This window comes from Carya illinoinensis, chromosome 5, assembly GCF_018687715.1.
Source record: "Carya illinoinensis cultivar Pawnee chromosome 5, C.illinoinensisPawnee_v1, whole genome shotgun sequence".
NCBI lineage: Eukaryota > Viridiplantae > Streptophyta > Magnoliopsida > Fagales > Juglandaceae > Carya > Carya illinoinensis.
The window spans coordinates 32040290-32063258 of NC_056756.1; the positions used below are offsets into that span (position 1 = coordinate 32040290).

Consider the following 22969-nt stretch of genomic DNA (forward strand, 5'->3'; position numbering starts at 1 on the left):
TTGAAGACTCGCATTTTTATTTTAATTACTATTTCAGATTCAGCCTTGTTTTATCTATTTCCCCTGCAAAGCAGAAAATGGTCCTAGTAAGAATCTGTTAGGACAATAACAAGAAGAGTTTATACAATATCAATATATACATCACACATATATATCCAAGCTCTTTTTGTTTGGTGCTTCTGTCACCTATATGGGTCTTCATTAACCTTTTCCTCTGGACGGATACTCAAGAAAAGAAAAAAGAAAGAAAAGAAAACACACACATCATAATAGAGCAACTAACGATGGGTAATGGGGATTGGAGAATTATCAAACTATTAGCAGATGGATGTGATCCAATCTGGCACGTCCAATCATGTCCATATTATTCAATCCCAGCTATAGATACGTACCACGACACCAACTCACTTTGGGCCCTTTGTGTTGGTCATTAAGCTTCCAAAGACCAAACTTTCTCTTTCTCTACTTCCTCTTTGTGAGAGCTCAATTCAAAGACCACCATTTAAAATTTCAATGAACTTGGAACATGCATCTTTGTCTTCAACTACATGGCTATGCCTGTGTTTTTTGTGACGTTGATGATGGTGATTACCAGAGAGGTCACTCTGCAAATTCATTCTACCCTCCAGGCATAGAAAAACAAGGAATACCTGGAAGACCCACCTGCCTTATCTTCATCTCCAGAAGCAGAAATATTGGATTCCTGATTTGACAAATGTGTTGATGTAGGTGAAGAAGACGGTGCTGATGTTGATGACTGAGGTACAGATAATGAAATTGGCCTAAATATGAACAGACCATGCCTTGTACCAGAGCTAAAGAGCCAGTCGTGGACATCCCAATAAACTTCTATTTTAGTGTCGTTTACACTGATGCACTCGTTACCTCTAAACTTCCATTGAAGGTGCTTAATATGAACTGCTAGATTCCCATCTACCCTAATCTCCATTTTTGGATCAAACCCAACTAAAGAGTTCTCATTGCTGATAGCGCTATTACACTCAATTGAGAGGTCATGAACATTACCTTTCTCTTGAAATTTGGCTCTTGTGGAGAATTTCCTTTTGCCAAACACATGCTCCTTCCTTGAAACCAAAGTGGGTTCGATAAGAGCTGGCCTACAACCCGTTTTTCTGAAGGCGTCTTTCTTTAGATCACCAACAACTAAAACCACCTCTTCTTCGCAAACAATGGCAACATAGTAATCTGATTGTGGCTCAGTCTCGCTGTTGAATTTTGCAGCTTTAAGGTCCCAAAACACATAGACTGTTTTACCATCAATCACAAAATGCTTTGAGCCTTGTTTCCTCCCAAAATACCAAGCCTTGAGCTCGACCTTGCACCGATGATGCTCATCTCCATCTGGTCCTCGAACAGAAACATATAGGCCATGTTGTAACACGTTCTTACACCATGTTATGTTGATCAGACGACACTGACCGGCAATCTTTGTTAGATATACTGACATAGATACACTCTGACCTGACCTGATTACATTTGCTGGGTCATCAGCTGGCCTCTCCCCGGATGAAAAACAAGCAGGAATTCCAATTGAATCATGCATGGCACTTAATTGAGGTTGCAAGAGAATCAATCGACTTATACTATGAAAGACTTTGACTTTGGACAAAGAACAGAGGATCAAACACTTGTTAAAACAGAGAAGGATGAAAGAATTTGATCAAGGTCTCACCCACAAGATCTGGCTCGTTGATGCTAAAGCCGAGGGCTCTTTTATCTACATGCTGTCATCCACTGGAGGGTCCTCAATCTCTAAACTGGAAATTGGAAATCTGGAGAGGAGTGAGAATTATGGCAGAACAACACCTTTTATATTCATTATGTGCATAGCCGTGTAAGCTTTTAGCTGTGTTTCCCTTTTCTCTCTGTTTTTCCTACTTTTTCCTTCTTCAAAGCGGTTTGGTTTCAATGATAAGGTTTTATCTCCAAGATTTCTCTCTCATAACGGTAAAAAAGGAAACCAACCCCTTCAGATCAGTCTTGTATATCATGTGACGAGTGTACCAACCAAAAGTTCATGAGAGGAAGCGGGAGCCAGTCCTTTAGGCACGAGCATGTGGGTGGGGATGAAAAGGAGGCTGGTGATGAAAAAGATGTAGTAGACATTAAACAGAATTTGGATTTACGATGTGCGCCGTTACAATTCTACTTATTTTATGTATTTACGGTGTGTATTTTTTATTTGGGGTTTTCCTTAACTTTTGAGTGGAACTGATGTAGAAAAGTGACTAGCCAAGGAATCTAGGATTGACGGGTAGAAAAATGTGAGGAATCTGTACAGATCGGGTCCAAACTCTCAGTCTTCACTGCACTTGAGTTCAAGTAAAAAGAAAATAAATGAACAGTGAACCAACTTTTCAGAAGTTTGAACTGGGGAACAAAAGAAAAACAAGGCAGGTCCGGACAAACGACTAAATTACACAACTTGTTGATAACAAATAATTCAGTCAGTTGGAGTATGGATCTAAAGATTGAATGGTTCTCTTAGCATTCATCCTATGCTATCAATGGGCTCTTTCCCCCTATTTTTATTTTTATTTTTTTTTTTTTCCGTAAGCAAGTAAGTTTATAGATAAATTAAAAGGTTACATGATACAAGATTCAATAGGGTGGGAGTCCCCAACTATCATCCCAAAACAAACAAATGCAACACCAAATTGAAAAAAAAAAAAAAAAGAATCTAGAGCCAAAAAATGACCCACCCATTTCCCACTAAGGAGAAGCCGCTTGAAGCGGTTTTAGAATAGTTTAATAAATAGACTATCAAACTGCGACTAAAAAGTCACAGTGAAATGAAGTGTGCTGCATTTTGTTCGTCTAGAATGATTGTATGAGTCTTCCCCGACCACTTTGTATTAATCATTAGTTAGGGAAAACAGAAACATAGCAACTGAATGATGCGTCGATACGTCGTTATTAGACCTTCACTGTCTGTGGTCCACGCGCCACTCTAGGAAAAAAGCTAGTGGTTGGTTCTAAGAGAACCGAAGTCATTGATTCTAGTGGTGCCGCGCGTAATGGCTATAAGCTCTCTCTGGTACGATAATGCGTGAAACTCACGCGCTGAGGGCTATGGAGTTGGTCTTAGAACTGAACATAAGAAATGTAATTTTTGAAGGATATGCACAAAAGGAGGTTAAAGAGATCAATAAAAGGCTCCTATAAATGCTTGGATGGGGCAGATTGTAGAAGACATCAAATGTGTTTTGACTAAAAGATCAGATTGGGAGTTTGGCTTTATTTTCAGAGAATGAAATAGTTTTGCTCATGAACTTGTTAAGAGAGCTTTGCAGACAAAGGGAGAAAGCTGCTGGATTGGAGATGGACCCGCTGAGATCAATTTTATTGTAAATAGAGAGATGATTTGTAATGAACATGTTTCAATTATGAATGAATGAGAATGAGAAATTGTTGATTCAAAAGAAAAACACAAAGATTTTATAGTTTTATAAATCTTCATGTACACTATGTTATTATAAAATAATATAATCTATTAGAGCAAAATGAAGCAGGCCAGGTTGCAAATAAATTAGAACTTGCTCTAATATTAAATGAGTTATTCATGAATACAAAATTCAGAATAAAAATTTTCAATTTAACTTGTGTTCGAGTAAAAATTGAAAGACCAAGGCTTGACCTACTTATCTTATCATTTTTTTTTAAATTAAAAATAAAAAAATAAAAAAATAAAAAATAAAAACCGGCTTCCAAATTTTTATAACCTGTTTCATCTAGGTTTCGAACCAGGTCTAACCCAGCTAGAGTTTAAAACCCAGGTTTCTGTTAGGTATACCCAAGTTCCCAATTTGAAACTCGGATGAACAGTACTTTAGTGGGCCAGTGACTATATAATTCCAAACCCACAAAGAAGTTAGTAAGAGAGTAAAATATATGAATTGTGAGACATCTCATAAGTTATTGGATCATGGCTGCTTTAGTGTTGGCTAAATGTTAAAACTCACACAAATGCAATATTTTTATTTTTACATATCTTTTGTGTTCTCATTTATGCAGGGCCGGTTCAATGGCAAGGCCAGTTAGGCCATTGCCTTAGGCCCCCATTCTATGTAAGGCCTCGAAAATTAGAAATAAGGTATTTTTTTCTTAATTTTTTTTGAAAAAAAAAAAACCATCTCATTATATAAAATTTTAAATAACTTTTTTATTTTTCAATATGTGCAAGGCCTCATAATACTAAATTTAATATTTAATACAATGAATTATTTATATTTTAAATAATTTTTTAAGATCTTACTAAATTGAGGTGCTAAATTTGCATTGAGACTTCATTTTAAGTTATAGTATTTAATATAAATTCAAAAACACTTTATTTAAAGATTTTAAATAAAATCTCATTTTATTGAAAATTTTAAAAGTATTCCATATAATAATTTATATTTTATTGTATTATAATTACGAATTCTAACTCCAATTCTACCTTAGGTCTCAATTTGTATTGAGCCACCCCTGCATTTATGGGAGGCATCTATATCAACAACACCACAATTTCAAGCAACAACACCACAAATTCCACTATCAAACCAAAGCTGCTTGATGCAACACAATTTCATAGTAATGGGCACAGTGCCATGTAAACCGAGCTGCTCAAGTGTACTTGCAGTGCCCTCAATGCTTTAATTCATTATAAAAGATTAAATTTTGACAATTGGCTCTACAAGATTTCATGAAGATCTCTCTCTCTCTTCTCTCTCTCTTAGAAAAAAGATAGAGCTAATAAAGTGGTCGATATGTTTTTAACATTCAGGAGGGAATCAGGTCAGAACACCCGATTCTTCCAAAATTATTTCCAGATCGGATAATCGTTTAATCAGAATAGCTTGAACCAGGTCGGGGTTGAAACATGTGTTTTAGGGGCGGGGCGGGGTGGTGAACACTCCTAAGCACCATACCGTTGGATTTTGATGGCGACTAGCATGCAAAGTTCCCCCCCCCCCCCCCTCTCTCTCTCTCTCTGTGTGTGGGTTTTCATCCTCTAGAGAAAGCTAAAAATTCTGTCTTTGTCATACAGTAAGCCTTTACCAAGGTGAGTTAAGAGAAAATACATTGAACCTGAACATATAGATCCTGTATGTTAAGGTCTATTATATGTTTTGCTCTGTAGTTACCCAATCTTACATATATTGTCAAGCAACTGGAGGTTAACATGTCTCTTCTGGCTTATGATTTATCAAGCGGTAGTTTATCTCATCTTTTTATTTCTTTTATTTTTTTCCTCTGAGCCTGAAAATAATATTAATAAAATCCACTCGTAGTTGTAATTGGAGTTTACTCTCGGTATGGCCATATATATAAAACTCTCGATATGTGCTTGAAAAACTAAAATAAAAAATGAAAGAGCGTGGATTGGTCCTTAAAGAAGCACGAGCCAAGAGTTTCAGCCATCTTTATGCATATTTCGATTTTTGTTTTACTTATTATCCCATTGGTGAACCCAACGAACCAAATGCACGGATGACTCGGACGTTTTAAGCCCCCCACTTGGTTGGTTCGCACATGCTACCTCTGAAAATGACATGAGACGAAAGAATTATGATTAGAGAAATAATGAATATGATTTGTGTTTTGCAATTCAACTTTCCAAACTAGTGGATATTGTCTTGAGTCCAGATTACAATCATAACTTCATTAGTAAACCAACCCACATATAAAAATAGCTAAACATGCTAAGTCTCTCTCATTGAGTACTTCCCGGATGAAAGTAGGTTTTGTAAATGATGCTGATAGGAGTCGTGAAAACAGTTACCAATTTAAAGTTTAGATGATATACTTACTACCCTCTTATTACTTATTTATTACTCTAGTGTATTTGAAATTTTTATTTTTTTTATTATTTTCTTTTAAGTATTTTTTAACATCCTTAATCATTAAGAAAAAATTAAAATATATATATATAAGTATTTTTACTAATAATTACTTCCTTAACCATTAAGTAAACAAAAAAATTAAAAAAATAAAATAAAATAAAAAGAGTAGTAAAAGGGCGGTAGGAAGGTAATACACTTATCATTATTCTTCAAAAAAATGTTCCACAAGTTACCGTTATAAATATTTACTTTACACACAATCCATGATCATATTAATTTTTGAATAAAACTTGGGAGTATCGTGTGAAATTAATTGTCAACTTCAATTAGGAGATTTTACCTATCATTAGTCTATGATTCTTTTAGGACTTGTAATTGGGTCGAAGAACTTGATAGCTAAATTTTTAAATGATAAGATAAGAAATAATGGTTACTAAATAATGAGGACAATTGGCTCTAAAATGTTGTACATGTACGTTTCCTTCACTTATAAATTGAATAGGTTGGGTTTGAAAATAAAATCTGCAAACATATATTTTTCAGAATTTTTCCTAAGATTTTGTTTTGGTAGGTCAAAAGAACTATGAAAAGTAGAGTTAAAATGAACAAAATTTGTGATAAGTCACTCTTCCTAACATCTTGTACAGGTTAAGACTGCTCTCCCGAATTTCGGCTCAGAATCGAATTTCTAACCCGACCCAGGTTGACTTGGGTTATGACTTGAACAGAAACCTACATGAAACAGAATTTTGATACCTAGGAATCCAAGTCAAGGTTTTGAATACCGTGCTATACTAGCCAATACGACTAGTATTTACTATACCGAAGTAATGACCAGCATAAAGAAGATATATGTTTCGTATCGATTTAAATGCCGGTCATACAGATACATTTTGGTCAATACTAGCTAATTTTTGAAGTACCGATCATTAATGTATTTTTATAATTAATATAAAAATCCTTACTTATTTGTAACTTTCACTTCAATTCGCACACCTAAAGTCTATCTTTTTTTAACTTTTTTTATCCCATTTTCTCGAGGATTGAAAATCAAATCCATACTCCACTTTTCATATTGAAGATGAGTGATTATTTTTATTAAATAGTTGGATTGAAAACTTATAAGTATTATTACATTTTATATATATGAGTTTTAACTTTTTAAAACTTGTTTTGATGTTATTTTGAGATATAATTTATATATATAATTAATTTATCTACATATAAACTATCTTAAAATGGTACCGATATCAAAATATTTCATTCAAGTGCCTTAACCGAGACGGCCAGCTGAACAACATTCAAAACTTTGATTGAGTTCCAGTATTTTTTTTTTTCCGTATATATAAAAGCCTATATGTATTAGATTATTTTAAGAAAATAATAATGTTGAAAAGCATAATACATTAATGTATTGAACATGGTACATAGTAATAGAAATATATCAAAATGGAAAACTAAATTTTATAAATAAAAAATAAAAATAAAAACTAATGCTAGAAATAACTAATTACCCTTTTAACTAAATGCGTGTAAAACAAAAGAAAAATCCTATATTCATCATGTAAAATGCATGCACTACAATACAATCCACTACATAATACATTGTTTGATATATATACATTACATTACAAAATACAAAATATTCTATTAATAACAATGAAGTACCCCACGGCTCCATAGAAATGAATAGCATGACAATATTGCTAGCTACAACAGCAGCAACAAATATCCAGGCAGCAAACATAAGGAACAGCGGCAAGCATCAAAGCAGCATACAGCTTGAAGAAATAGAATGCCAGCAATGGCCGAAGCAGCAGTAAGCATCCAGGTTACCACCGGCATCAGCCCACATCTCCAACTGTAATCCACAGTAACTAATGGCATAAACCATACATCATCATGTTTTATTTCAACCTCCCACCCGTACCCTTTATGTTTAACCACCAATCTTCTCAGTTTTCTTTAAATTCCCATTCCCAGCTTCACACAAGGTTTAGACATTTCAGCACTACCGCTTCTCAAGCTATGTTGAAGGCCAGGCTGCTCCATGTCCATGGTCTTGCAGGAAAGCCAATGGCCTTGATCTTGAAGTGGGAACCATTAACCCACTATTGCAGCGCCAGTTTTTGAGCCTTCTCATACTTGGAATCTCTTGATTTCTTAGCCTTCTTAATTTTTCTGTTAGTAATTCTTCTTAATCAATATCGAAATAATTCTCCAGCAGATCAAGAAGATATAAAATCACGTTATGCAGAAGCTTGGAATTCTTATGGTGTACAAGCACCTTGGCTGCTGTATTCTTTGCCCTCACCCACCTTGAAACAATGGTTTCTAGTTTCTCAACATCGAAGGATGACACAGAACCCTGCTTTAGAGCAGCAAAGTCCAATGCTTTCCTCCTACTCATCGAATCAAGTTCTCAAAATTCAGAACTAAAGAACATAAAAGAATTCACATGTTTAGATAACGCTGAGAGAAACTAAACATAGCTCCTCCACAACCACTGCACAATCTGCAAGGTTGCTTCAAGTAATGTAACTCTTGTAGACCTTTTGGAGCTTAACCACAGCAGATTGAGCTCACTCAGGGGTCTCAGCGAAGAAAGTAGAGCTGGCTCTGGAAGAGAAAGTGTTAGGAATTGGTTTATGTTTCAATCCATTGTAATCAAGCACAACATTGCATTAGAATCATAAATAAAGCAGAAGGCAAAAACAGCTTCTAACAGCAATCAGAAGGTGATTGAAACAATCAAGATCTAACTTTACTGGTTTGATCATTGTCATTGGAACTAAATCTATGGTACCATTAACTACACTTCCCTCACTGTTCAGAATGTCCACAGTGATACTCTCGGTTACTTCAAACACACTATTAATTGTGCTAGACTCAACATTGATCAGTCCCTCAAGTACATACTTCTCTCCTCTTAGAAACATGGGCTACAAAAAGAAATAACAAGTGAGGTGAAAATTTTGTGCTTTAATTCAGCCATAAAAAAAAGTCAAATGAAAATTTTTCGAAAAATGTACCAAGGGATTGGATGTATCAATCTTCATTGATGAACTTCGAAAGAAAATACATGCGTCAACAAAATGAAGTTCATGCAATTATTCTCATCCGCATGTAATCAACAGCAACATCATTATAGGAGGCATTATCAACTGTGATGGTCAAAATCTCATCAATACCCCATTCATGCAATCCCAAGTCTAACACACTCCCAATAGTTTCACCCCTATAGTCAAGAAAATGTGCGGTAATGCACATGTAGTTCAGATTTTGCACCGATGTCCAAGTATCGGTAGTAAGACAAATTTTTTGACCATCTAAAAACTTTTTTAACTATATCTTCTCTTCGATATACACTTTAACACAATCCCTTCGTAAAGTGGTTCAAGATGGCCATGAAAATCTAGACTCCAAATCGGCCATAAACTCAATAAACTCATCGTGCTCTACAAACCAAAAAGGCAATTCACACTTAATAAAAAACTTAGTAGTTGACACCCTAAGTTTTTCTGCATCATACTTTACTAGTCCTTGTGGGATACACACTTTTTTTTTTTTTTGATAAGTAATATTAAATTTTATTAATGAGAAGAAGGCGTAAGCCAGGTACACTGGAAGTATACATGCGAATACACCGTTTTAAGAGGTAGAAAAAGTTACAAGGAAATCATGGAAGCTGAGACCATTGAACTCTAAAGCCATGGCCCACAAAAATAAAGTCTCTTGTGGGCTACACACTCTTCCCTTTGCATCCCTCTTAGTACTCCAAGTTTGACTTTTTCCAACTCCTTCAATTCTAAGAGGAGAGGTTTCACACGCATTCTAGAGGTGGTGCATCATGTATGAAGTGTCATTCTTGTAGTGGCAATTGAATAGCTTAGTGCAATAATTGCACTAAGCTTTCAAGCTAATTAGCTTTCAAGCTATCATGGTCAATAGGTTCCGCTCTAGTAAAATGTTCCTATACCACTGATTAATTGCTAGGTGCTTTTTTGGATTTCTTGGGTAAATGTGGGAAGAAACAGGTAGGGTGTTGTGTATCTGTGGATGAAGGGGTTGAAAGACTCCCATGCTCCTCTACATCCAATGAAATAGAAGAGGAGTCACCACCAATTCCCTAGGTTGTACCAACGTTACAACTCATAGTATCTTCTTCCATCTGTTAAAGTGCAATTGGATTGCTATTAAAATGGAGTTACAAACTTACAAGTTAAAAGCACGACAGACCACCACCATATATTATGGCAAATAATAATTTAAAATTGAACATACAGTTTTTAAGATATAGATAGCAGCAAATCCAATAATCTGAGTAATATGATAAATTGGCAAAGTGAGCTGACCACCACCATATATTATGACAAATAATAATTAAAAAAAAAAAAAGAACATACAGGTTTTTAAGATAAAGACAGCAGCAAAACCAAAAATCAAATAAGTTTTCTGTTCAATGCCTTCTGTTTTCTTCATTGTGTCTACACTTCAAATTTATTGAATTATGAAGTAATATGATATTAGGTGGAGTACCAGCACATTTGTTTAATTAGCTTTCCAACTTTACAATTTTTTTTTTTTGTCGCTCCTAAAAATTTCTCAGGTGAACTCCCAGAAATGGAGAACTTAACCAAGCTTACAGAGTTAAACCTTAGTCAAAACAACTTTGCAGGTATATTTAGTCTTGATAGCTCGATTATAATCTTTAGTTGGTTTGCAAACTCCAATAATATTTTTCCAAATGGTAATTTTTTCACAGGGACAATCTCATCATCTTTGTTCCAGTGCAAACAGCTACAATAATTTCGATGGACAATCTCTCTCTCTCTCTCTCTCTCTCTCTCTCTCTCTCTCTCTAGCAAACCCCAATATTTACTTCTAAATGCTAACTTTTTCACAGGTTTTATCCCATCCACCCTGTTCAAGTGCAAACATCTGCAAAGTTTGGATTTAGGAACAAATAATTTCAAAGAATACCCCTGGAAGTTGGAAAATTAACCATACTTTTAGATTTAGACCTTTCCAACAACTTTGATGGTATGCATGCTTAGTCTTGTTTTAGTGAATTATATTTTTTTTCCTGTCAACAAACCCAATTTTTGTTTCTAAATACTAATTATTTCACAGGTACTATCCCCATCTTCTTTGTTCAAGTGCAAATGGCTCCAAACTTCTTTTTTTTTTTTTTTTTTTTTTTTTTATAAGTACACGATTATATTAATAGAATAGACATAGCTCAAGTACACAAGATGGTATACAAAAAAGGCTCCAAACTTTATATGACAGAACCACACCAACAAAAAACCCCATAGTTTGCCCAAACGCCAATCATGCATGAACAACATTCAATTCAGATTCCAGCAGCCCAATCTAGTTCAACCAATCTTGCAATTGACAAAACAAAATAAAAAGGAAATAAAGCCCATTCCGAGTTCAATTAGACAAAACAAAAAGGAACGAAACCAATAATCTGAGTAAGACTGCCAGACATAACAAGTCATCCAACACACCAAAAACTGGGAAGAAAAATGCTAACACCGAAAACCCTCAAATATTACAGAAAAAATCTAATCTGTTTAGGAAAGAAATTGAACAAAACAATAGGACGCACAGAGAACAAAACAGACCCAAATCAAAATAAAATGCAGAGAACAAACCAAGCTAGAATCAAAAGGACATACAACATCTACCAATCCAACACTCTTCGAAAACAAGCTAAGAGATATACAAGAATCCATCAGTTATAAAAGCTCCAACACAAAGAGAGAGAGTGAGAGAGAGAGAAACAGAGAAAAACTAACCTTGGGTTATTGACATCGACAACAGAGCGACACAGAGTGATGAAGACAACAGAGACAAGGCAACGGAGCTTCGATTGGCAGAGTTACAAGAATTCATCAGTTATAAAAGATCAAAGAGAGAGAGAGAGAGAGATGGAGAAAAACTAACCTTGGGTTCTTGAAGCCGACGACGGAGCAATAGAGTGATCGGCAAAAGAAGAGTGCCAGGAGGCTAGGGTTTCAGTGAGAGAGAGAGAGAGAGATTTTGAGGTTGAGAGTTGAGAGATCGAACGGGGTAAGTGATTTTAACTCTCAGCCTAAAACGATGTCATTTTGATACTAGGATCAATTTTTTTAAAAAACCCAAGTACAAGGTTTTTGTGTAGGGTGATCCGGTTTTAGGCCCGGGTATAACCCAGGCCAGAAACCGCATCCAGAATCTGATTATCCGGGTTCCATACCAGATCAAGAAAAAACCCGCTTGGATGAACAGTCTTAGTGCAGGTAGACAATAAGATATGATACGATCTTTCTATGGTTCCTTGAGAAATATGGATGAATTGACCTACAAAATAATGATGTACTTCATGTAAAAGCAAACTTCTAACTTCTATGGTTTATTTCATTGAAATCATTGCATTTATACTTCCGTCACATCCAACAATCCCAAAACATGACTATCAAGAATAAATCAACTTACAACATTAAAACATAATGGCCATTACAATAGAGAACGGGAACAAAAGTGGGTAAAGACCATCTATTGCAACAATATAATTTAGTTACTGGAAAACAAACAACCCTGACCAACAATGCAAAGAAAAAAAAAAAAAGACAACGCAAATGTTTGTCTCAAACAAAACATGTTTAAGAGCAAAAGCTACCTATACGATAGAAGTTGAGGAAGGAAAATAAATTTTAAGAGCAAAAGCTTCTCATCACTCCATCATGCTATCACTCCCACCTTCCTCCTCTTCACTTAGTTCGAGATCAGCAAGCAACTCTTCCAGTGGAACAGAAGGCAAGTCATCTCCATCAGCCACAGACGTCATCTCTGATGGCTGGTAATCTTTATTACGGTACAATGACATATTAAACCTCATTTCAGGGTTCTCCTCCAGATCTTTCAAGAACTGTTCATACTCGGTGTTCATCTTCTCTTGCTCAGCTCTTCCCTTCCTATCATCAACTTCCATGTCAAGGGATTTAAGCTTCCATGCACGAGGCTTCCCACGCTTCTTCTGGCGCTTCTCTTCGTAGCTCTTCTTTATCAGAATTGCCTCTGGGAGGATCAGACCCTTGTGCTTCTCTAGCTCACCATCATTACTGTTAGCTCCATATAAGTCGTAACCAAGCGCATAATCCCCAGGGTTCAAAAGATGGCCCAGATGCGTTCTGATGGAGAAAATTGTATCATTTTTCCCGAAATCTGATACACGAGCCACTTGTGCATCAGCTAAGCAATATTTGGAGCCACCAACGTTAACTTCAGAAGAAACAATCTCCACATCTAACACTATATACTCCACTAGCTGCCTGCTAGTGGATAGAGATTTGAATGGCACCCTCCAATACTGATCAGCATCCAAGAAACTGATCCTTAAGGTGAAAGGGTCAAGCAAAGCAATGCTGTTGGTGACTTTGGTGCAAATCACAAGAGGACCTAGATTTCCCAAACTAGCTGCAACCTTTGGAGGCAAACAGATCAAATCCTCACGACATATCGGACAGATTTCAACGGAGAAAGTGTACTTGTAATTGTAGTTATTGCTCTTAGTATCATGGGAAACAAGCTGTTTGTCATTGCGACTCCTCACTGGAGCAACTTTACCAACGAACTCCACAAACTTCACACCATGACTCCGGTTCGAGAAAAAGAAGTCAATCCCTTGATCCATCTGCTTGATCTTTATGGCAGAGGCAGCAGCATTGTGCTTCAGAATCAGCTGCTCCAAGTAAAAGAAAGTACGCCTGTGAGAAACATGTTGGCGCAGTTGCACGGCTGCAACCCACTGGTCTGGATTGGCCTGAATCCTTGAACAGGATTCACACATATGTTCTTGCTGAACATACTCGACCACATACGATTGTTCAAGTATTGCTCCGTTAAGAACCTCTTTCTGAACTTTCAATCTGACCTTGATCCTCTTGGAATGGGGTTCAGTCCAAATGAACTCTGCATGCACCAATCTTACTTTATTCAAATTCTTCAGCCTCTTTACACAGAATGTCAACAGTTCCTTCGATTCCAATTGGGCTTTGAGCCAAGTTCTCGGTGGCTGCAAGTAGCTGTCACACTCAGGGCAATGGATTATGATTACATGCTTCTGAAGACCTTCTGTGATGTCAACTTCAGAGCGCAAACACTTGACACACATATTGGCAGCATTTGGTGCCATTGGAATGCCGCATCTGCAACAAAGAACGCTTCCAACTGTTTGGGGAACCATAAACATACCTGATTCTTCAGCCATGGCTGATAAGAGATAACAAAAAAACATTACACTTAGAAATGCACAAAACAACACCAACTAGAACAGATACAAGTGGCTATCCTATATGATAATTCAAACAGAAAAATTTCATCGATGATAAACTTTTTTTTAATAAGTAAACAAAACTATATTACTCAAAGAATAGGCCTAGCCCAGTATATACAAGAAACAGCCCTAATTAATCGGGCGCAAGAGAGACAAGGAAATCATGAAGGACCATCCCATTGAAATCAACATCGATGACAAGCTTATACCGACCCTTGTATAAAGTTGAGTTAGTTTGCAGAAAAATAGTTACCTTTGATGTAGGGTAATGGAGGAAAACGAGGGATGAAGATGCCCAACGTCGAAGGATTCTTTTCTGTTGACCTCTCTTTTTCTCCTTCTCAAACAGGTCAAGAGATGAATATATTTTCCAAGAAAATACCAGCTGATACAAAAACAACCTTAATAAAAGAGAAATACAATAAGAGACGCTGGTTTTCCCCAACAAACTACAGCACAAATTTAGCTCAGGAATTAAAAGTAAATAATTCAAAAAGTATTTGGGATTGAATATACTATTATCGGCTTCCTTTCCTGTTGACCTCACTTTTTCCCCTTCTCAAACAGGTCAAGAGATGAATATGTTTTCCAAAAGAATACGTTCAGCTGATACAAAAACAACCTTAATAAAAAGAGAAATACAATAGGAGGTCCCCAACAAACTACAGCACAAATTTAGCTCAGGAATTAAAAGTAAATAATTCGAAAAGTATTTGGGATTGAATATACTATTATCGGCTTTGCATTTATCCAAGATTGTTTGTTCAATAGAGCAGGGCAGCAACTTCAAAAAATAAAGACCTGTCACACGACCCCAATTACAACTAAAAATTTAAACCCAATTAATAAAATCTCAAATCCCTGGCAGCCAAACTAAAGTTTTCAATATATAGTCAGTTCCATCAAATTTGACAGCCTCCCTTAGAATACAGAGAAAACTCAAAAAATTATTAAACCAAAAGAAAAAGAGTAAACTTGGAACCAAAATCAAAGCTTAAGAGTCGGACTCAAATTTGCTTCAGCTAAGTGGAGGTGTTTTTGTTCTTTCTTGGCTGTTTTACCGGGTTTCAAACGATTAAAGCAAATCCCGAGAACATCAAACTATACTAAAACTGAGTAACCAACCCAAAGAGAAAATTTACAGACAAAAATATATAGAAGACTAATAAAAGCGAACCTACTTATATAAATAAATAAAATAAAATGCGAACCTAGAGCTAAACCCTAATAACCGGAGAATGATCCGGTTAAGAGAAGCGGTTTGGAAAGCCGAGGCTCACGAAAAAATCACTTAATGTGTAATCCAAATCACCAACTTCGTGATAGCCTTTACCTTGTTAAAGGTATGAAGAGAAAAAACCGTGAAAAAAAAAAATGCCGACGAATAAGTTCCTCAATTTGGCTGGCTCCTCAGAAAATACAGTAAAGTATTAGGTAATGGAGAATTCTAATTTCAAATATGCATCTGTAAAATCTAAAACCGATATTAAAAATAAATATATTAAAAAAAAAGCCCTAAACACGGCAGTCCCAAACTTTCGCCGTTTCACGTGTGAAATTTTCTAGGCTGCCAAACAGATTAAATAGCTGATGACCATAACAGTCCGAGAGGATATGACATCCATACAGTAACCAGTGATTATTGGATAAAAAAGCAGAAATACGAAAAAGGATAATGAAAGAAACGAGAGGAAAAAAAAAAAAAAAAAAGGTACCTGGAATGAGATGAAAGAATCGCGAGCGTTGCTTTGGCTGGTTTATGAGAGAAATCTGCGAATCCCGAAAAAGTAAAGCTGATTCAGAAGCGAGAGAGGGAATCCCTAGACCCTATCTTGACGCGTCGTGTTATGGCCTCTTCTAGAGAAGGGTTTGGAAGAGGCAAGGAAGGGGGAGGGTTGCAGTCAAAACGCAGGGACGGTTTCGAACTTCGAAGGCCTCTGTGGAACTGAAGGGACGGTGAACTAAAAGGGAACTCAAAAGGCAGTGTATTAAGGGAGTGGAACGCACCGTTTAGCATGGGGAGAAGGGGAAGCAGGCAGCGTACGGTTTTGGAGAAGAAACACACCGTTTTGCATCTGAAGAAAATTACAGCTTATTACTAGAATTTTATCTTACAGTAATTATTCACTAAGTGTCCACGTGTTGGTCTGTTATTGCTTTGGTTTGTTATTCTGCATGAGCATATGGGAGGGACGGATCAAACGGAAGATTCATTTCGAAATTTTATAAAAGCTTGATCTACTGTGGAGGTTTGGACTTGGAAGCCCTCAAAATCTTCCTCATCAATACATATGGATCTATGAGAACATTCATCAAACACCTTCCCTGTGCTCTTATTTCATTATTGAAGCATTTTATTACATCCCTTTGGTTCCCTTATTACGCTACAGTCACCACATTCTACATTACAACATATTCACAACAAAGTTCATAACAAGTGGTAATTAAAACACCAATCCTCCATGGCCAAAAGCACTAGAATGAAGCACCAAGATATTGTCCTTAGGCAAGATGCACAGGATCGCAGGCAAGAGGGCCAGGAACGCCTCCCACATATGCAAGACCCAAGGGTTTACTTAATGCTCGCGAGTGAGAAAGGGCAGTAGAACAAGGGTCAAGTGGTATTTTATGATTTCAGCAAGGTGGCTATTACAATAGTGCCCAAAGGTAAGATTGAAACTTCTTTCAATGCTTAAACTGGTATACCTTATCATAACACTATGAGATTATATGGGAAAATTGGAAGTAGCATGGTTGTGATATTGGTATCCACAACTTCCTCGATTCCTTTATTGTTAGAAAGAATCATATACCATTAACGAGGGGTAAACAATTAAAGGTGAAAGTAGCTAATGGTGTTGTCATACAAAGCCAAGGTAGCTGTAGCAATGTGATGACTAAAATTTAGGGGTCTTGGTTCAGCCCGTCATATTGTGTCTTACCTATAATGGGTTGTGATGCTGTCCTAGGGATGCAATTGCTTGAAACCTTGGGTCCCATCATTTGAGATTTCTCAAACTTACACATGGAATTTCGATGGGAGGGAACCTTGTGGAATTAACAGAGCTGAAGCTAATAGGAACTTCCTTCGTAGAGGGAAATAAAATGGCCCTAAATATTTTTACTAAGGGAAAAGCTATCGTGGTACAGCTGGTTTCCCAAGAAATTCAAGAAAACAACAAAAAACTCTACCCAAAAAAGGACCAGCTTCTACTCGATTTTGAGCCATTATTCCAGGAACCCCTAGGTCTACCTCCTAAGACAGATCATGATCATAAAATAGTGCTGAAGGAAGGCACTAGCCCAATTTCTACCCACCCCTACAGATATCCTTATTACTAGAAGGCAAAAATATACAAGATAGTGGCTGAACTTCTCAAAACAGGGGTGATAAGGTCTAGTTCCAACCCTTTTTCATCCCTTGTCCTCTTGGTGAGAAAATCTTATGGCAGTAATTGATGCCTATGCATGGATTATCATGCCTTGAACCAAGAAACCGTTATAGACAAGTTTCCTATTCCCGTCATCAATGAATTGTTGGATGAGTTACATAGGGCTGAAGTGTTTTCAAAGTTGGACCTAAGATCCAAGTATCATCAAATCCGAGTGGTGCCAGAAGATATCCCTAAAATGGCATTTCGTACTCATAAAGGCCACTATGAATTTTTGGTAATGCCCTTTGAGCTTACCAACGCCCTCTCCTCATTTCAGGGGTTGATGAATGCAATTTTTAAACTTTTGTTATGAAGGTGTGTCTTGGCATTTTTTGACGACATCTTATTTTATAGCAGTAGTTGGAAAGAGCATATTGGGCATGTAAGACAAGTGCTGGAAATTCTGTCACACCATAATTTGTTTGCTAAGAGATCTAAATGTCACTTTGGGGTGACTGAAGTGGAGTACTTGGGGCACATTGTGACGAGGAAAGGAGTTAAGGCAAATCCTAAGAAGGTGGCAACCATGGTTGAATGGCCAACTCCAAAGAACACCAGTTTTTATGGGGATTCCTTGATTTAACGGGGTATTACTGCAAGTTTATACGCGAGTATGGGCTCATTACAGCCCCTTTAACAACCCTCTTAAAGAAAAATACATTTGTGTGGGATGAGTAGGCAGTTAATGCTTTTCAGGAGCTGGTGACAACACCCTTGGTACTTAAACTATCAAATTTTTCTCAACCATTTACCATTAAATGTGATGCTAGTGTGCGTGGAATATGAATTGTTTTAATACAACATGGGCAGCCTATAGCCTTCCTAAGTAAGGCTTTAAAGGGGAAGGTGTTAGACCTCTTCACCTATAAAAAAGAGATATAGCCTTGGTAACAACGGTTTAAAAGTGGCGACCCTACTTGTTGGGCTAGGCATTCATCATCAAAATGGACTAGCAGGCCCTTAAGTTCCTACTGGAACATTAAGTGGGAACCATAGCCTAACAAAAACGGATTACCAAACTAATGGGGTACGATTTCTAAATTAAGGATAAGGTGGGTAAAGAGAACAAGGTGGCCAATGCCTTCTCTAGAATGCATGAATCTAACAACAGTTCTGAAGGTATGTTGGCCCTCATTACGTTTCCTACTCTAAGTTGAATTGAGGAGCTAAATGAGAGTTATTGCTCCTCCACGGACCTATGGCAAATTCTGTCCAAGTTCTAGGCTAAGGAGGAAATTCCTAAGGGAGTTATTGTCCAACACGGTATTATACTGAAACAGGGAAGGGTGATGATTAACCAGCAATCTCCATTTAAAGAGAAGGTTTTGAAGTTCATTCATGAAGACCCCCAAGCAGGACATTTCGGGTATATTAAGACTTGTATGAGGGCTAATTTTTGGTGGAAGGGTATGAAGAAAGACATAAAAGGATGGTGCTCGAGTGTGGCACTTGCCAAGTTGACAAGTCTAAAACTATACCATCTCTAAGGCTTCTCCAACCACTACTTATACCCGAGAGGGCTTGGGAAGAAATTTCCTTAGATTTTATAGATGGGTTGCCAATTTCATAAGGAGTCAGTGTGATTTTAGTGGTGGTGGACAGGCTAACTAGGTACGGCCATTTTGTGGCCCTCGCTCATCCTTACATAGCCTCTACAATGGCTTAGATTTTCTTAAGAGAAGTGTTCAAACTACATGACTTGCCCAAGGCCGTAGTCTCAAATAAAGACCCAATTTTCCTAAGTTCTTTTTGGAAAACCTTGTTTGAGTTATAGGGTCAATTCTAAAATATAGTTTAGCCTACCACCCAGAGACCGAAGGCCAAGCAGAGGCCTTGAACAAGAGCTTGAAGGGCTATTTGAGGTGCTATTTCGACTTGAAGCCCATAAGCTCGGCCCAGTGGCTACCCATGGTTGAATGGTGATACAATACCTCGTACCACACTTCAGCCAAGATGTCCCCATTTGGGGCAATGTACGGGTACCCCCTCCAAAACTCACTACCTATGTGCTAGGGACAACAACTAAGAACCAAATAGCAAATCAAAACACTACTCAAGGCTAGTCTAGAGTTTGCGCAGTAAAAAATGAAACTTTATGCAAATCGAAAGAGAATGGAGAGGGGATTTAAGAAAGGGACTGGGTTCACCTATGATTACAGCCCTATTGTCAAAAGTTTGTCGCAGCTTATTATAACTTGAACGCTTGGGAAGGGTGGCGTATCTCCTTGATCTGCAAGCAGACGCCCGTATCCACCTTGTGTTCCATGTTTCCTGCCTCAAGAGGAAACTTGGAATTCTGATTTGAGCACTACCGTCCTTGCCCCCAGTCAACGCTCAGGGAGAAATATAGCCAGAACCTAAGGTCATCATGAATCGAGGCCTGAGGATGTAGGGCCACGTAGCTGTCGCCAAGGTACTAATCAAATGGGTTGGGGCATCAGCTGAAGAAAATAGTTGGGAGGTGTTAAAAAAGATGCAAGCGCTTTACTCAAGCCTTGTGGGCAAGGTTCTTTAAGGGTGAGAAATTGTTATAGCCTCTTCTAGAGAAGGGTTTGGAAAAGCCAAGAAAATGGGAGGGTTGCAGTTGAGAAAGGAAGGGACAGTTTTAAAGGCCTTTGTGGAACTGCAGAGATGAAGTAAACTAAACAGGAACTCAAAACATAGTGTATTAAGGAAGAGGAACACACCTTTTAGCATGGGGAGAAGTGGAAGCAGGTAGCGCACTGTTTTGGAAACCCAAAAGAAATGCATCGTTTAAATAACCAATGTGAAGCGCATCGTTTTGCATTTGAAAAAAATTACAGCTTGTTACTTGTATTCTATCTTTCAATAGTTAGTTACTTAGTTTCCACATGTCAATCTGTTATTTGTGTGATTTGTTATTCTGCATGAGCATATGGGGAGGGATAGATAAGAGGGAAGATTCGTTCTGGAATTTTGTGAAAGCTTGATCTATTGTATGGAGGTTGGAAGCCCTCGAAGTCTTCCTTATCAATACATGTGAGTCTATGAGAATATTCATCAAAAACCTTCCCTACGTGGTCTTATTGCATTACTAAAGCATTTTATTACATCTTATTGGTTCCCTTATTACATTACGACAACTACATTCTACATTACAACAAATTCACAACAAAGTTCATAACATGTTGAGCTTCTTTTAAATTATACAAGCGCCGTGCAATCACTTTGAAAAAAGTGAATAAATATGAGACCCATACAAAAAGAAAATTAATTTTTTTAATAAGAATCCCTACTCTTTTTCAAAACAACTGCACATTGTTTACACACTTCATGATTGTATGTAACATTACTCATACATTCATATATATATATATATATACATGAGTAATGCTACATAAGTGCGCAAGTATCGTACAATCGCTTTGAAAAAGAATGGGGTTCGCTAATAAAAAATTTATTTATTTTCATATGGATTTCATATTTATTTACTCTTTTCAAAATGATTACACGGCACTTGTATACTTTGCGCACACATGATTGTAGCTATTATTTCTCTCCCTATATCTATATATATATAGAGAGAGAGAGAGAGAGAGAGAGAGAGAGAGAGAGAGAGAGAGAGAGAGAGAGAGAGCAAAAGAGAGATCAATAAAGAGCTGTCTTGGGTGGGGGCTACGGATTGCTCAATGCTCATTACTGGATTACTGGAGAAAGAACTACCAACATTAGCATTGGTATAGGTAAAAGTAAAGATAAAATTTAATTAAAACTATATATTTTACCTTTTACTTATTATATTTAAAAGAACTTTTAACATTGGATTATCCATTTGTTAATCAAAATAATAATAAAATATTTTATATTTTGTAATTATACTGACTATATGTTAATTAATAATTTACTTATATTTAAGTAAATTATTAATTGCCAACTATCATTTTTTGTCAAGTTAATAATATTTTAGATGAGAGAGAAATAAGTGATAAAATAATTAATAGATGGTGAACAATATATATCCAAATATGTGGAGACATTGTAACTTTGAGCTCCATGGCTTGAGCCTTGAGCTACAGTAATTTCAAATCTTTTTTCAAACTTGGTTAGCCACTATTCATCTCCAAAAAAATATTTTACTTTAAAAATATTTCCAAATATGTAATTAGGTTGAGAAAAAAATAGTTGAAAAATAATAATTTTAAGTAAAAATTAAATTATTAATTAATATATAGAGTGTATTTACAAAAAATAAAAGCATAAAAAAAGTATTATTAAAATATAATATTATATTATTATTTTAACTTTAAGATGGATAATCTAATTTGGATTAATATCTCCATTGGTTTTGGTTTTAACCAAAAGCTCTAGTTTTAGTTAAACTTTGGACTTGGCAATGGCTAGGTCAGTGCCAATGCAATAAGTAACTTAAAATGTTTGGGGTATGGTTTCGCCCGACCTTTATTAAATTGATTATGCCTAACCTAATTTTAAGGTCAACTCGACTTTATCAAGATGGTCGGAGTGGGTCTCACGAGCAATCTGGACACATGGTGTCTCTGCATACGCTTAAATTTAAATATGGTATCTCTTTATTAATAAATCTCATATATGAGAAGAGGTGATGTGATGACCCGCTTTCGCGTGTATTTTCACTGAAGGGTTGTTTTTATTCTAATTAATATATTAGTTTATTTATTTTAATTTATTGCGTTTTAAAATTAGTTTTTAATTTATTGGATGTTGTGTTTTATTTATTTATTTGTTTTACGGTTTTTTTTAATTTCTTTCTCGGCAGTTTTGTTTTGTTGTCCGGAGTGAGGATTGGACCTCATTTCTTCCTACGTCTCTTTTTCTTCCTTTTTCCTTTTTTTCCTTTTTCCTTTTTCTCTTTTCTTTTTTTTCTTCTTTCCTTTTCTTTTTTCTTTTTTTCTTTCTTTTCTTTTTCTTCTTCCTTCCTCTTCCCCGTGCGTCCGTCGACCCTCTCTCTCTCCTCTCCCACGCCATAAACAGCTCAACCCCTCGACCTGCCGCCGTGTTTTTGTTTGTTGTTGGTTTTATTTGTTTTTGTTTTCTGAAAGAGGGTCAAAGGTTGTGGTGACAGGAAAAAAATGGGGAGACCAAGGAAATTTATTCAGGAGCCACGGGACAATACCTCAAGGGATGACTCCATAGCCGAAATAATACGGCAGATGACGGAGTTTATGCAGCAGAATATTAGGCCACAACAGACAGGGCCTTGGCCATAACAAGGAGGACCTTGGCCACAACAAGGGGGTCCCTGGCCACAACAAGGAGGGCCTTGTCCACAGCAAGGAGGGTTTTGGCCACAACCAGGAGGTCCTTGGCCACATCAGGGAAGGGCCTTGGATGTACCCAGGAGGGTCCAGTAGCATGGTGCAAGC

General features: G+C 36.8%; 2 protein-coding genes across 10 annotated transcripts; both read right to left on the reverse strand.

Annotated features, from left to right (window-relative positions):
• Window positions 1–97: 97 nt before the first annotated feature.
• On the reverse strand, window positions 98–1963 carry LOC122311154. Of its 2 annotated transcripts, XM_043125586.1 has the most exons (2): window positions 1694–1963; window positions 98–1487 (listed from the first exon to the last, which is right to left on the reverse strand). In XM_043125586.1, the coding sequence occupies exon 2, from the start codon at window positions 1466–1468 to the stop codon at window positions 614–616; it is 855 nt and encodes a 284-aa protein (XP_042981520.1). In that variant the 5' UTR covers window positions 1469–1487; window positions 1694–1963; the 3' UTR covers window positions 98–613. The 2 variants fall into 2 exon arrangements, with proteins under 2 accessions (XP_042981520.1, XP_042981518.1); XM_043125584.1 differs by having other exon boundaries at window positions 98–1961.
• Window positions 1964–7379: 5416 nt separating this feature from the next.
• Window positions 7380–16133, reverse strand: LOC122309814 (60S ribosomal export protein NMD3-like). Of its 8 annotated transcripts, XR_006242532.1 has the most exons (6): window positions 15888–16133; window positions 14426–14557; window positions 12517–14108; window positions 11802–12197; window positions 11654–11721; window positions 7380–8465 (listed from the first exon to the last, which is right to left on the reverse strand). XR_006242532.1 is itself a non-coding variant. In XM_043123484.1 (4 exons), exon 4 carries the CDS (start codon window positions 14104–14106, stop codon window positions 12571–12573), a length of 1536 nt encoding a protein of 511 aa, XP_042979418.1. In that variant the 5' UTR covers window positions 14107–14108; window positions 14426–14557; window positions 14689–14778; window positions 15888–16133; the 3' UTR covers window positions 12223–12570. The 8 variants fall into 8 exon arrangements, 5 of the variants coding, with proteins under 5 accessions (XP_042979418.1, XP_042979417.1, XP_042979419.1 ...); XR_006242531.1 differs by having other exon boundaries at window positions 11654–12197; XR_006242533.1 differs by lacking the exons at window positions 11654–11721; window positions 11802–12197.
• Between the last annotated feature and the right edge of the window lie 6836 nt (window positions 16134–22969).